A 12,267-nucleotide genomic window follows, 5' to 3' on the forward strand; every position below is an offset into this window, starting at 1 on the left:
CAGGATCGCTCGGGAACATTAAATTTTAGATATATCCAGGAACTTGCTAAATTGATAGATAATATCACCGAGATGTATGATGACACATTCAGGTATACAGGGAGAGAAATGCAAGCGTACAAGAAAGAACTGGTGCAACACAGGCTAGTGCTGAATTATTTAACTGCTGTTACTGGAGGGTATTGCGTAACATTGGCCACCCAATTTGGAGTAAAATGTTGTACCTATGTCACCAATGATACCAGCGACCCCAAGGAGGTGATAGACCGAAAGATGGATGAAATTCTGCAGCTAAAATGGGAGTTTCGTAAGAACCATAATGCTTCAGTGGCTGAAGTAGGGGAGAAGATAGAAGGATGGGTTTCATGGCAGAACCCAGTGAAATGGTTCTCAGGTCTAGGGGAATGGGTCCAGGAAGTGATCGCCAGATAGGTAAATTCTTGATCCTTATACGAATTGTCATCATAATAATTGGCATATGTGTCCGGTGTGTTCCTATTGTGTTGAAGTGTGGAAAATGTAAAAATAGAGTAAAACGCAAGAACGAAACTATGATGGTAGCCAGTATGAATACCGAGGTAAATACAGAACTGCATTACAACCCTCAGCTAGGAAATACCATTGTTTAATGTATTATATTTAGAGATGCATAGAATGTATTATTGAAATGTTATTTTTAAAACACCTCAGGTAATGTCAAGTCTCAATTCCCCTTCAAGACTGCTTTTATAAGACTGGTGCATTCCCACACCTTTCACATGATCTTCCAAGATCTGCGGTGTGCGTATAATAGTAGTTTTATGTCCCCATCCAGGCACACATTATTGATGGATTAAGAACCACCTTGTGCCATCCCACAATAACACTAAATAATATGTAAATGTAAGCCTAAATTAAATTCTAATAGCAGATTGTGATAGCATGTTGTTTGCTATCAAAGGGTAGACTGTCGAAGCTGAATAATTGGCTGAGACAAGTTCAGTTTAAAATTTAATCACGGCGACGCCATCTTGCGACTGGCCGCAAGACGCCATCTCGAAAATGAGATCGCAAGACGCCATTTTGCGAATGGCCGCCTAAGCGCCATTTTAGATAAACTCACATTTTAGTACACGTGGCAATAATACTATTAGCACCATGCGATTGCATCTTTCACCATTTCTCATACACACATTAATACGCACAATTGCCCTGTTAACTAGTCGCATATTAGCAAATGCATACGACTTTGTATGAAACCACTGTTTTATTAGCTTTATGCGCATGCATCTGCCCCAAGTTAACTAGCGTCCTTATATCAAACCAGAATACTCACACATTACATATTCACACATAAGGTTTAATAAGCTTTAAAGTATATGATTTAAGTTGGTTCAGTTAGTTTAAATGCTAAGAAATAAAGATATATGATAACTAAGGTTTTATATATACTAGGAAAGTCGTGTTTGGTTTCGTACTGATGCGTACTCTTTCAACAGAATTCCGGTACTATAGGTGTGAAGATCGCATCATGCATTCTCAACTTATGGACCGCAGAGACTACAAGCAACAAAATGTATATTTCATGAACAACTGTTAGGATGTTACAGAGGGCGGGAAGGGAAAGACCCCCAGCGGTTAAGAGGCAGGGAGAGTCTATTTGAACCAGCCTGTTAAATGCTCTGTAACAGATGCTTCTCCTCTGGGAACCAATGACATCAGCAACAAACTTCTCTATTGTCCTGTCTATTCTGGGGGGGTATGAAAATGTGTGCTCAAACGCTAGGTTCTTAGTCTTCGTGCTGAATGATGAGGGGTTTCTTGCTGATGCCTATCTTCGGGTCCAGAAGCGCTGCGTATGTATACTGTACTTGGGTCTGTATAATTCCTTTTGCGCCTAAATTGTGTCTGGATCAATTGCATGTAACTGTCTGAACTTTTACTTGAATAACACTTGTGCTTTGGAACCACAGATTCCAGGTGTAAGTCTTTATTTACTGTATGACTGCGTACGCAAATTAGCATCATTCTTAGAGGTTTATAGGTAGGATTTTAGAAGGTATAGGCAGGGGTATATAGAGGTTCTGATCCAGTATTGTTACAACCAATTATCTCCTACCTATTATTTTATAGACTGTACTTTATAAATGCTAATTCAAAGCCAATTGGTTGCCATGGGCAACTTCTCCACTGGTCCACTACTCCATGCTTTTCACTGCTTGATACATAAACCAAGTAACTGTTTCACTTGCTAGCATACCTTACAATGCAATGGCTCTTGACTTGGGGGGGGGGGGGGGAAGGGTCAAGGTTATTCTAAAGAACTGCACCTCTAAGAAAGGTTTGGCTACGGATACTGGGTTCTGGTCTGTCTGATGAGGGTATATTAGATAGAATAAGAACCCAGTAGTAAGAGGTAAATAGGTCTAAGCTCCTATTTTAAACAAGCTATGGGTCGTATTCAATTAGAAGCAAAAAAAAGTTTTCCACACAAAAGTATCGCCGATTGCGGCTTTTCGCTAGGTTGGAACTTATCTCCGTATTCAATTCCAGCCAATTTTCGTGTACGTGGAAAGTCAATAGAATGTAATAGGCGAAAAAGATGCGCCTCTGAGTAGCAGGTGAAAAAAAGTGCAACATTTTTATTTTGGGGTTTAAAGGTGGGGAACCCACTCAGAAACTTTGAGACAGCCCCCCAAAGGACAACAATAAAACATAAAAATCCCAGGGAAAAACTTAACACCCCAAAAAAGTACTTTAATTTTGGGGGCAAAAAAGCACAAAGTGGGGGGACAAGCATAACAACTAGTGAAATAGATGTCTTGGGGGTCTGTAAGGATGGGTCAGGTGTTTTGGGGATTGCAGGTGCATGCAACAGGTGTTTTTCACATTTCTTAAAACTCCACTTTAGAGACATAAAAATATACTAGCACCCATTGTCAGGTACCCAAAATTTGCCAGGACTACTTATTTTCACCAAAAAATACTGCTTTATGCCATTCTTCACCACTTGTGCAAAGACGCTAATAAGACACTATTGAAACAGCTTAAGTACCCCAAACAGTTTATTAGGGCTATTCAGAGACATCTACATTGATCCCCAATGTTAGTGCATCTTTTTGGGGGGGTTCAGGCTGGTTTCCCAAATTCTGACAGCACTTTCCGCCTGTTCTGAATTCGCCGCTTGGCATTTTCGCGTGTTTTGCAATTGAATACAGTGAATAACAGGGACGCGCATGATACGTTTCCGCGGCCAAAAGACGCCATGTTGGCGAAAAGTCCGGCAGGTGAACATTTTCCGCGGGTGCGAAACTAATTGAATATGGCCCTATGTTGGAGATGAATACCGTAAGCCTAAAGAGCTGGAGCTCTGGCGGATTGCAGTCGGGTCCTATTTCCACATGGTTCATGGGGGATTCGCCAATTTAGGATTCGCTACCTCTACTGAAGGGGGAGAGTCATCATCACAGCCAGCTCCAACACTCTCATAGGGAGGCATTCTGGCCGCATGTGGGGGATTATGTGTTTTCATTGTGACTAATCAGCTATTTAATACCAGTGACAGGGTTATTATTGCTGCGGTTGTGTGACATAATGTTAATAAATTGAGAGCAGCCATAAATGATGCTAGAATTATTTCCAAACCAGGGCGTTCCATCAAGGAATAGAATTCTTGTGCTTTATATTCTATCTTGGAACATCAGATGGTAATTGATACATCATTGCTGTTGGAAATAAAATGACTTAATTGATTTAAAGTTATAAGAAACTTTTTTTTTGTGGGGGCTATGAATGTAACAAGTAAATCAATATCCAAACCATACACGTTTTCAAATGTAACTGGTCACTTTGTAAAGGGGATTTAAACCCACGTCTTATAGGCAACATTTGGATACTTTTGACAATATATAATATGTGGCCAGTATACTATGGATTTTAAGATTACATTACCGGGACTGTATAACAGCAACTGAGCGACGTCTGTGGAGAATTGTATTGTTTATATTTTAAGGTAAGCTAGGTGTGAGTGGTCATATGCAGGCATCTATGTACAGTATATTACAACTCCAGCTATTTACCAGCACAAGAGCCGGTCAGTAGTATTTAAAAAACAGGTGACAAGTCACTGACCATTTCAGGGTTATTAAAGCAGCACTGACTGAAGCTGGGTACATAGATATACAATAGTCAGGCCGTTCTTTATTTTGGGCCGTTCATGCGATATCGCAAGAGTGTGTACGCACCTTCCATCATGTTGAATTGAACGATCGCATCTTAGGTGCAGTTTAATAATCATCCGATTCCGCCGGGTGAGATTGGACCAAAGTCAGTGCAGTTTGTACGTACCTTCCGCAGTGCCCCCCGTGGGTGGTACAATCATTCTTTTGATATTTTATCAGTTGAGGATCGAAGGTCGGCAGTATGATTGTGTAGGTGTGTACGCATGTATCGGTACTGTGGTTGGGGCTTCCTATCAGGAGTGAAATCGATCGAACCTTTGCATCGAAAGAGTGATCGCAGATGTGTGTACCCAGCTTAGTTGTCATTAAGCATTTCCTCCATCAGATTTGTGCCACAGTCCCATTTGGCTGATATAATACATAATAAGCTACTGACTGTGTTGTAAATCCCCCAACACTAACTGAGATCAGAACTTCCAGATGATTAGTGTATCTGGGAGGTTCCAGGAGTAGTTATACAGATCTGCTCATTGCCCCATAACTGCCAATCATTATGGAGCAGCAGGGACTGGGGGGGAGATATTGCCTGAGGCACATGGAGGCAGGTAGGCGGTTATGCGATTATGATCTAAATAATTTTAGTAAGTTTTGATGTGCCACTAATTATGCTAAAAGTCCATTTACAAGGTAGATAGCCTCAGAACGAATATTACAAACATATAAAGGACTTTCCCACAGCATAAACCTTTTTATGGTGTTTGACATGTTTATGATAGAGCCAATACACCTGGAGAAGTGTCCCCTTTTATAGACAAACACTGCACAAACCAGACATCTGTGCACTCCCTGCCATGAGCCACCCAGTAAATAAGAGGTAGAACTGTGGCCCATGCACCATTGGGAAATTCAATTAAAGGCGAATCTGCTTTACGGCAGCGGGATCTCGCACAAAAGTGTTCACAAACCCATAGGGTTGTGAGCACTTTAGTGCGAATCGGGCATTTGGAAGGTGGAAGGGTGCGAGGGATGCCGAGAGGGGGGTCGGGCAAGTACTAATTATACGGTATTCTCTGGGGGCATTGGCAGGTAAAGCAACCCCCTCTCCTTGGCACGCCCCCATGCTTGGACACTCCTCCCTCTCCCATACTGGGCCCTCAAATGTCTCAGTGGTCCTATAATCTATTACAAAACACACAGCAGCCTTCAGAACACTTTACGAAATTTAATTAACTATGTTTTGCATTAAAAAAATTATTATTTTTATTCTGCCAGGTTACGTGTTGGCCTCCTCATCTTCTTGCTGTAGCTGTTCTATCAAACGTTGACGCTCTGCTGCTTGTCTCATCTTCATTAGTACTAAACTTTCAAAGTCCCGCTCTGATCGTACGGGGTCCTATAGGGAGAACAAATTATTAATTAGCATAGAAGGTTTTTAAAAGAAAAACTATGCACATTATTTGCAAATGCAGCACTATATTGTATAAAGGGGAAAATGAATGTGTGGAAAATTTGCAGCCAACATAGATTCTCTGATCAGAACAAGTATGTATAGGGCTATATTAAGTGTTCAGAAAAGAGGAATCCTCATATGCACAAACCACCACATGGAGATGCAATAAAATACAGGCGGTTCTTGGCGAAACACGCTGGTGGAGTGGTGTTCTCGTTCCGATTACATCCTAGCCATGACAGCATCCTGAGACAAGATGAGCGACTCGCACCACGCACTGTTAGGCTTAATCTGCTATGTTATACAAATTTTTGTGAGACAAAAAATACTAGTCTTAAATGCAGCACTTAGTACACTATTAGCTACTTTGTACACTATAAGTGTATTAGGATGCAACATTCAGGAAAACAACTGAAGCAAGGGAATAGCTGCCTGTGGCTGAGTGTCTTAAGTTGCACTAGGTATCTCATGCCTTTGGTGCAAAAAGGACTGGTGTATGAGGAAACCTTCGTACTTGTAAAAAGTACACCTCACATGGGCACAAACACATACAAGGGCAGAGGATGTCATAATAACATAGTAATACCCTTTTTAGACCGATGAGTTGGGAATACACGGGTTTATCAACCTGTGGATTTCCCGGGTCTCAGTCCCTGACCCTGGTACAGAGCAGGGTTGTGAACTCAGAACTTTGACCAGGGTCGTTTGCATTCACACAAAGTAAAACCCAGGTCGGTTCGCTAAGTGTGTGAAAGGGGTATAAGTTAGCTTGTAGTTAACCCTTCAGTGTGAGCTAATCTATATATTTACACCGATACTGAAAACATGATTTAAAGGAGGAGGTACGAATTACACAGGTAAGTTCCTCTGCCGCAGGACTTGCAAGATGTAACGTTGTGAGTCTACGCTCTATAAGTATCTGGTCCATTTTACTTCCCATAAAATTACAGCCGGAGTACTTCTTTATGAAACATATATTATCTCTCATTTCATTACTCCCATGCACATGAGAAACAGTAACGATCAAACTCCTCCCACAGGTCACTTCAGTAGGTTTCCCATGTGAGCTCATTTTTTCTATGTCAGTAAAAATACTGGTGTCAGTGTCACAATAACCCACAGTCCGTCTATAAAGATGGCGCCCTGTAGGCTTGGTACACAAGACTGCCAATCTGCATTATTATTTACATCAAACAAAACTCAGTTACTTAATCTCAGTCAGAGTCACAAACTGACTTGGGACAGATGACCATTATCTACTTATACTGAAACTGAAGACAGATGGAACACCTGAATAGCTGGTTTGGGACCCCACCCTGTCCAGCTGGATAACTGCAGTGTTTTTCCCCTGAGGCTAATAACTTGTTTATGGTGAACAAGATGCTGAAACAAAATCATTTTACAGGTAAAAATCTGTACAGTAGAGACATTACCACCCCCCATCCCCCTCGCACCACCCCAGCCCATGCTGCTCCATTCCCCCCCCTGCTGCACCAACCCCTCTCTCACTGCACCCCAGCACGCTGAGAGCATGAACTGTAATGACACAGACAATCTAAGGAATTATTTGAAAATATAAAGACAATGCTGTCATGTCTAGAAATCCACTCATTGCACTGAGAATAAGACCATGGCCAAGATACCCTCTGTGCCACCCACTGCCGACTTTTGTGGCAAAAGTAATGATAGAAGGACTAGGTAAGGGTGCATCCATGTCTGAAAGGGGAGGAGACCGTTACCAGAACACCGTAATGTCAGCTATTTACTATGCCGTCCCTTTCACATCTGACACACTAAGATGGTGTAGTATAAAATGGATTATTGGAGGGAGGAAAATCCTGCAGTTAGGTAAATGAAACTGATCATGCTTTTAATTGTATAGTGACAATATAAATTGCAGTCTGTTTTTAGAGTCGTGTATATACCCAATCACGAAGCCAAACAGGACAGTTCCCACATAAAATAAGGAATGTGCATTTTGAAGCCCATGAGGAATGCTTGTAATCGTGTCACTAGGGAATGCAGACACATCATGGAGGCAGGGTACTTTATGCCTCCACCTCCTCTAGTGTAACACAATATATTGCAATGATGAAATGAGGACAGTATAACCAACACTAAAATACAGGCAGCTCTGGGTGAGGGGCGGAGACACAGAGCTGTGTGTGCATTTTCCTGTCAGTGAGGGGACAGAGCTGCAAGCACCCGCCAATGCCTAAGGTCCAGATGTGATGATTAGAGGAGAGAGGGGGAAAAGCTGAAGGAGTTTGAAATGTCATCTGTGAGAAGGGTAAAAGCCTCAATGTTATCAGTGGGATAGTACCTGTAATGGAAGAAGCTATATAGTAAAGATGGGGAAGTCCAGATGAATAAATAGCCCCCAGCAGCCAAAGGAAGGTGGAGGGACAACATGGTCATCCAGTGTGTATGATAGCAAGAAAGTGTGCCCTCATCTAAATAGCCTGAGCAGCCAGAGGAGGGTCACTGGTAAGCAGTGGGGCTAACGTGGTGTGAGGGTGATGGTGAAGAAAATGGCTCAGTGTGAAAGAATCAGATACTAAGCAGGCAGCATGAGCTTTAGTGCAGGAGATGTAAGGAGAAGCTTTATTAAAAGTAAAGTCCCATTGAGAGAAAAGGGGGAGTTGTGAAGGCTTGCAGAGCGTATGTGTGGAGAGGTCTGTGGATTGTCAGTCCCATATAGGAGGTGGGGTACTTAGTGAGACAGCTGTGGTGTGAGGCACATGGTAATTACCAGTTACCATGTACTGTAGGAAGTGAGTAACAAGAGAGGCCATGTGATGAGTAGCAGCTGAGAGAGTGTGAGCAGTGTCAGAGACGGGTGTAATATGTGATATCTGTCATGCATCATTGGAGCCTGCAATCTGAGATGCAGATAAATTACAGCAGAGTGAAATAGGTTTGCTGCAGTGGAACTACATGTACCAGCCAGCAGGTGGGTGCTGACAAGTAGTTGTGTATGTGAAACCACATTCCAAATGCTAAGAGTTATAGTAACTGATGCTTTAAGATGGTGCAGGTGGTGAGAGGAGAGTATGTAACAATCTAAGGGCCCCCCATACATTAGAGACTGATAGTCGCGATGCGGCGTTCCAGATATGCCGGGTCGGCAGATCAGTGAAATCCAACATGTTGGATTTCACAGATATGCCGATCATGGTCAAAACAAATGATCGTTATTGGCACATCGGTGAAATTTAACATGTGAAATTTCACAGATTCTTAGACGGATCGCGGAACATGGATGGCCGCCGTTCGGGCTTTAGCCCTAAATCTAACCCTAATACTCACTGTCGGGAGCGCAGCTGCCAGGATTCTGATTCTGTAGGGATGTCTGCGCCGGGATACTGACTACATCCCATTATCGCGATTCATGATGGATTACAATGACCATTATATACTGTGTACCTCCAATTCATCGTTTCATGAAATGTGTGGTCACATCATCCCACCTGAAGTGCTGCTGCAGTGCGGGAACATTAAACCTGTAATGCTATATCATGTCATCGTGCAGTGTGAAGGCAGACAGGGGGCCAAATGTAATAGGATGAGAGTTTAGAAAATGTGAGAGTAAGCTCACACTTTATAAACTCGCCCAATGTAATAAAGTCCAAGAACATACAACCTCATATGTTTTTCAGACTCAAAAAACTCTCACGATTTAAGCTTTCCCATTTGGAAGATACAACTCTACCAATGTAATAGTGTGAGAGTTTACTGCTAAACTATCACCCTATTACATTTGGCCCATGGTATATTGTTACATTGCATCGGATCATCGCAACTTTGCCGGGGGGTTCCCGTGTGTTCATCTTTACATGACTTTGCTATAGAACCTGCATGTGCACGGACCCCTTGTTCACTTATTGCTCACACCAACAAACTAGCCAGGGCAGAGTAATGTCTCAGAGAGGATGTATACTGCATACACCATGTACAGAGAAAGGGGATTACCTTTATAAAAGAAAAAAATAGCTCAAGTTCTTGTCCATACAGGTACAAAATGTGTAACTTAAAATACAATGGAAGAAATGGTAAATAAAAATGGTAAAGCAAAACTAAAAGTCAAGTTGCATAATAAAATATACGTTTCTGGTATAGAAGTATAAGATTGCAATATGCAAGGCTGGACACATTCCATAGGTTCTGTATAAGGCCCCACCTACACACCTACATGTATTATCCGGTGTGAAGTACACTGTCAAACTGACTACTTGCTGCTAGTTATAGTTACAATGCCGCAAATGGGGGCAGATACAGTATATCAAGCAGAGTGGAGAACTGGACAAGTGGAGAAGTTGCCCATAGCAGCCAATCACCTTTGAGGTAGCAATTATTAAATACATTCTACAAAATGATAGGTAGAAGCTGATTGGTTGTTAGGGGCAACTTCTCCACTTACCTACTCTTTACTCTTTGATACATCTCTCCCATAGTCTTTACTAACTGAACACAAATACCTGGCAGGAGCAGCCATTGCACTATGCAGATACACTGCTGCAGTACATCCCAAGAGACCCTGCACTGTCCAACAGTAGATCATGCTCAAGGGGATTAGGGCTGATGGAGGACCCTGCAAGAGCATGGATTCTGTCACCTTAGAATACAGCTTATGACTTGTTTAAAGGAGATAATTGTCCAAAGTAGAATGGGGAACCTAGGAAACTATTCTGCTGCAGAGGATGGGTCCCTTTCAAAAGGTGTGTGCTGTGTTTTAGGAGGAAAGTACTTTTGTTAATTGAAGCACAACAATCCCTGGTATACCTAGTGATAAGTGACACCTAAGATCCTGGGTACTAGACTGTGCACTGCCTATTATAGTAATCTATGTGAATTAAAGAACATGTGAAAATATCATAAGAGTGTCCAAGGCCATAACCGCTTATACCTACAGCATTTAAGAACAATTAATCTACTCTGCAGAGGAAGGGGTTAATTTAGAGAGCAGGAACATACCCAGGCTCCTGTGGGCTAGAAACTAACCCCAGTGAGGGCTGTGCCCGCACTAAGCTGGTGGAGATCAGTCAGCTATTCATAGCCTTCCATGGACAAGCAAATACCATGGTATCCACATTACCTGTGCTGGGTGACTGGAGAAGTGTGAAGACGTCATCTTGTTGGGATTGTCTGGCACCGCAGATGGCGGGGGTGTATCAAGCCACACGATTTTCAATGGGTTATGCAATAGGCCAGCTTCATTTTTCACAGCTAGTTCCTATGACATAACATTTCTTATTTAGGATCTTCACAGTATAAAACACATTGATATGTATTATGGACTGTTCTCCGCATCATTTAATTTTATCACATAAGATGGGAATACAGAAACCATAAGTTAGTTAAGTTCTATAACAAGGCTAACTGACAGGCTGCACCCCAGGGTTGCTTTATCATTTTCTAATTATCCCCAGGTTTTAGAAATCTGCTCTGTAACATTTCCATCACAGGATCTGGTCTATCACGTATTGTTATACTTATGTTAAATGTTTTCCCAGAATCCAATGGGGCATTGAACTATGGCACTTTACATAGCATCAAATTTTTCAAGATCCTCCCTCTTCTATATGCCCATCCAGCAGCGATGCAGGCACACAGGACAGAACCAGTTACAATAAAACAGAGAATCAATAGCAACAACCCCTCAAAAAACATTTACCTTTGTTCCAAGAGATTTAGTAGTCTATGTATTAAGCAGTGAAAAGCGTGGAGAAGTTACCCATAGCAACCTATCAGCTCCTATTATTTTATAGACTGTACTTGATAAATGCTACTTAAAAGCTGATTGATTGTGATGAGCAACTTCTCCACTGCTTGGTACATAAACCCCTTAGAGCGTAATGAGGTGGGCATTCAGCTTTCCTTGTAATTCATCCACTTGGGGGACACTGGACTATGGGGACGTCACAAAGCTGATGACTGGGGTGTAATGCTCACAGATTAGCAGGGCATAGCACCTCCTGGCCAAATGTGACATGCCTGGATGCAAAAACATTTACACTCTAAAAACAAATTAAAATATGCACCAAGGACCATGTAGCTGCCCAACACAGCTGCTCAGCAGAGACTCAATGCTGAGTAACCTACAGATCTGGTAGAATGCAGCGCCACAATATAAAGGACTAGGGGCCTGATTCAGACCCACTCGCGAGCGGCTGTCCGCTCGCAAGTGGGTCGATGTTCTGCACTGAGCATGCGCACGACGGAGGGAGCTCCGTCGTGCGCATGAGCCAGACACGACGAGCGAAGGACTTTCCTTCGCTCGTTGTGTCTGATCAAAGGGGGCGTGCTGTCGATGTTGATTTACAGCACGCCCCCTTTGGTGGGCGTGCCGGGGGCGTTCCTAAGGGAACGCCTACCGTCAGAAGCCGGCCCACTGACATCACTAGTGATGTCAGTGGGAGTGATTTTGGCTCTGATAGAGCCAAAATCACTCCGGGCCTTGCGGTTGAAAACCTCAACCGCAGGCTCCGGCTCGCAGTTTCGATGGTCGCGATGGTCAAGACCATCGCGGCCATCAAACTGCACGCTCGTATAGGCTGTGGGTGGTGACCCACAGCTATACGAGCGTCCAGGAGGACGCTCCATAGTTATGGAGGACGGCCCTCATTCAGAGCGTGCGCTCTGCTCAGAGCGTACGGC

The 12,267-nt window shown here is 42.9% G+C and overlaps 1 protein-coding gene across 1 annotated transcript in view; it reads right to left on the minus strand.

Annotated features, from left to right (window-relative positions):
• Positions 1-5,375: 5,375 nt before the first annotated feature.
• Positions 5,376-12,267, minus strand: part of DNAJC17 (DnaJ heat shock protein family (Hsp40) member C17) — a 43,981-nt gene continuing 37,089 nt past the window's right edge. The window contains exons 10-11 of the mRNA XM_088462364.1: positions 10,706-10,843; positions 5,376-5,553 (exon numbers count right to left, since the gene is read on the minus strand). Of these exons, the coding sequence (XP_088318490.1) occupies positions 5,434-5,553; positions 10,706-10,843 (258 nt within the window). The 3' untranslated portion in view covers positions 5,376-5,433. The remainder of the gene's footprint in view (positions 5,554-10,705; positions 10,844-12,267) is intronic.

Source organism: Taudactylus pleione, unplaced genomic scaffold (genome assembly GCF_031769625.1).
Source record: "Taudactylus pleione unplaced genomic scaffold, aTauple2 ptg001208l, whole genome shotgun sequence".
Classification (NCBI taxonomy): domain Eukaryota; kingdom Metazoa; phylum Chordata; class Amphibia; order Anura; family Myobatrachidae; genus Taudactylus; species Taudactylus pleione.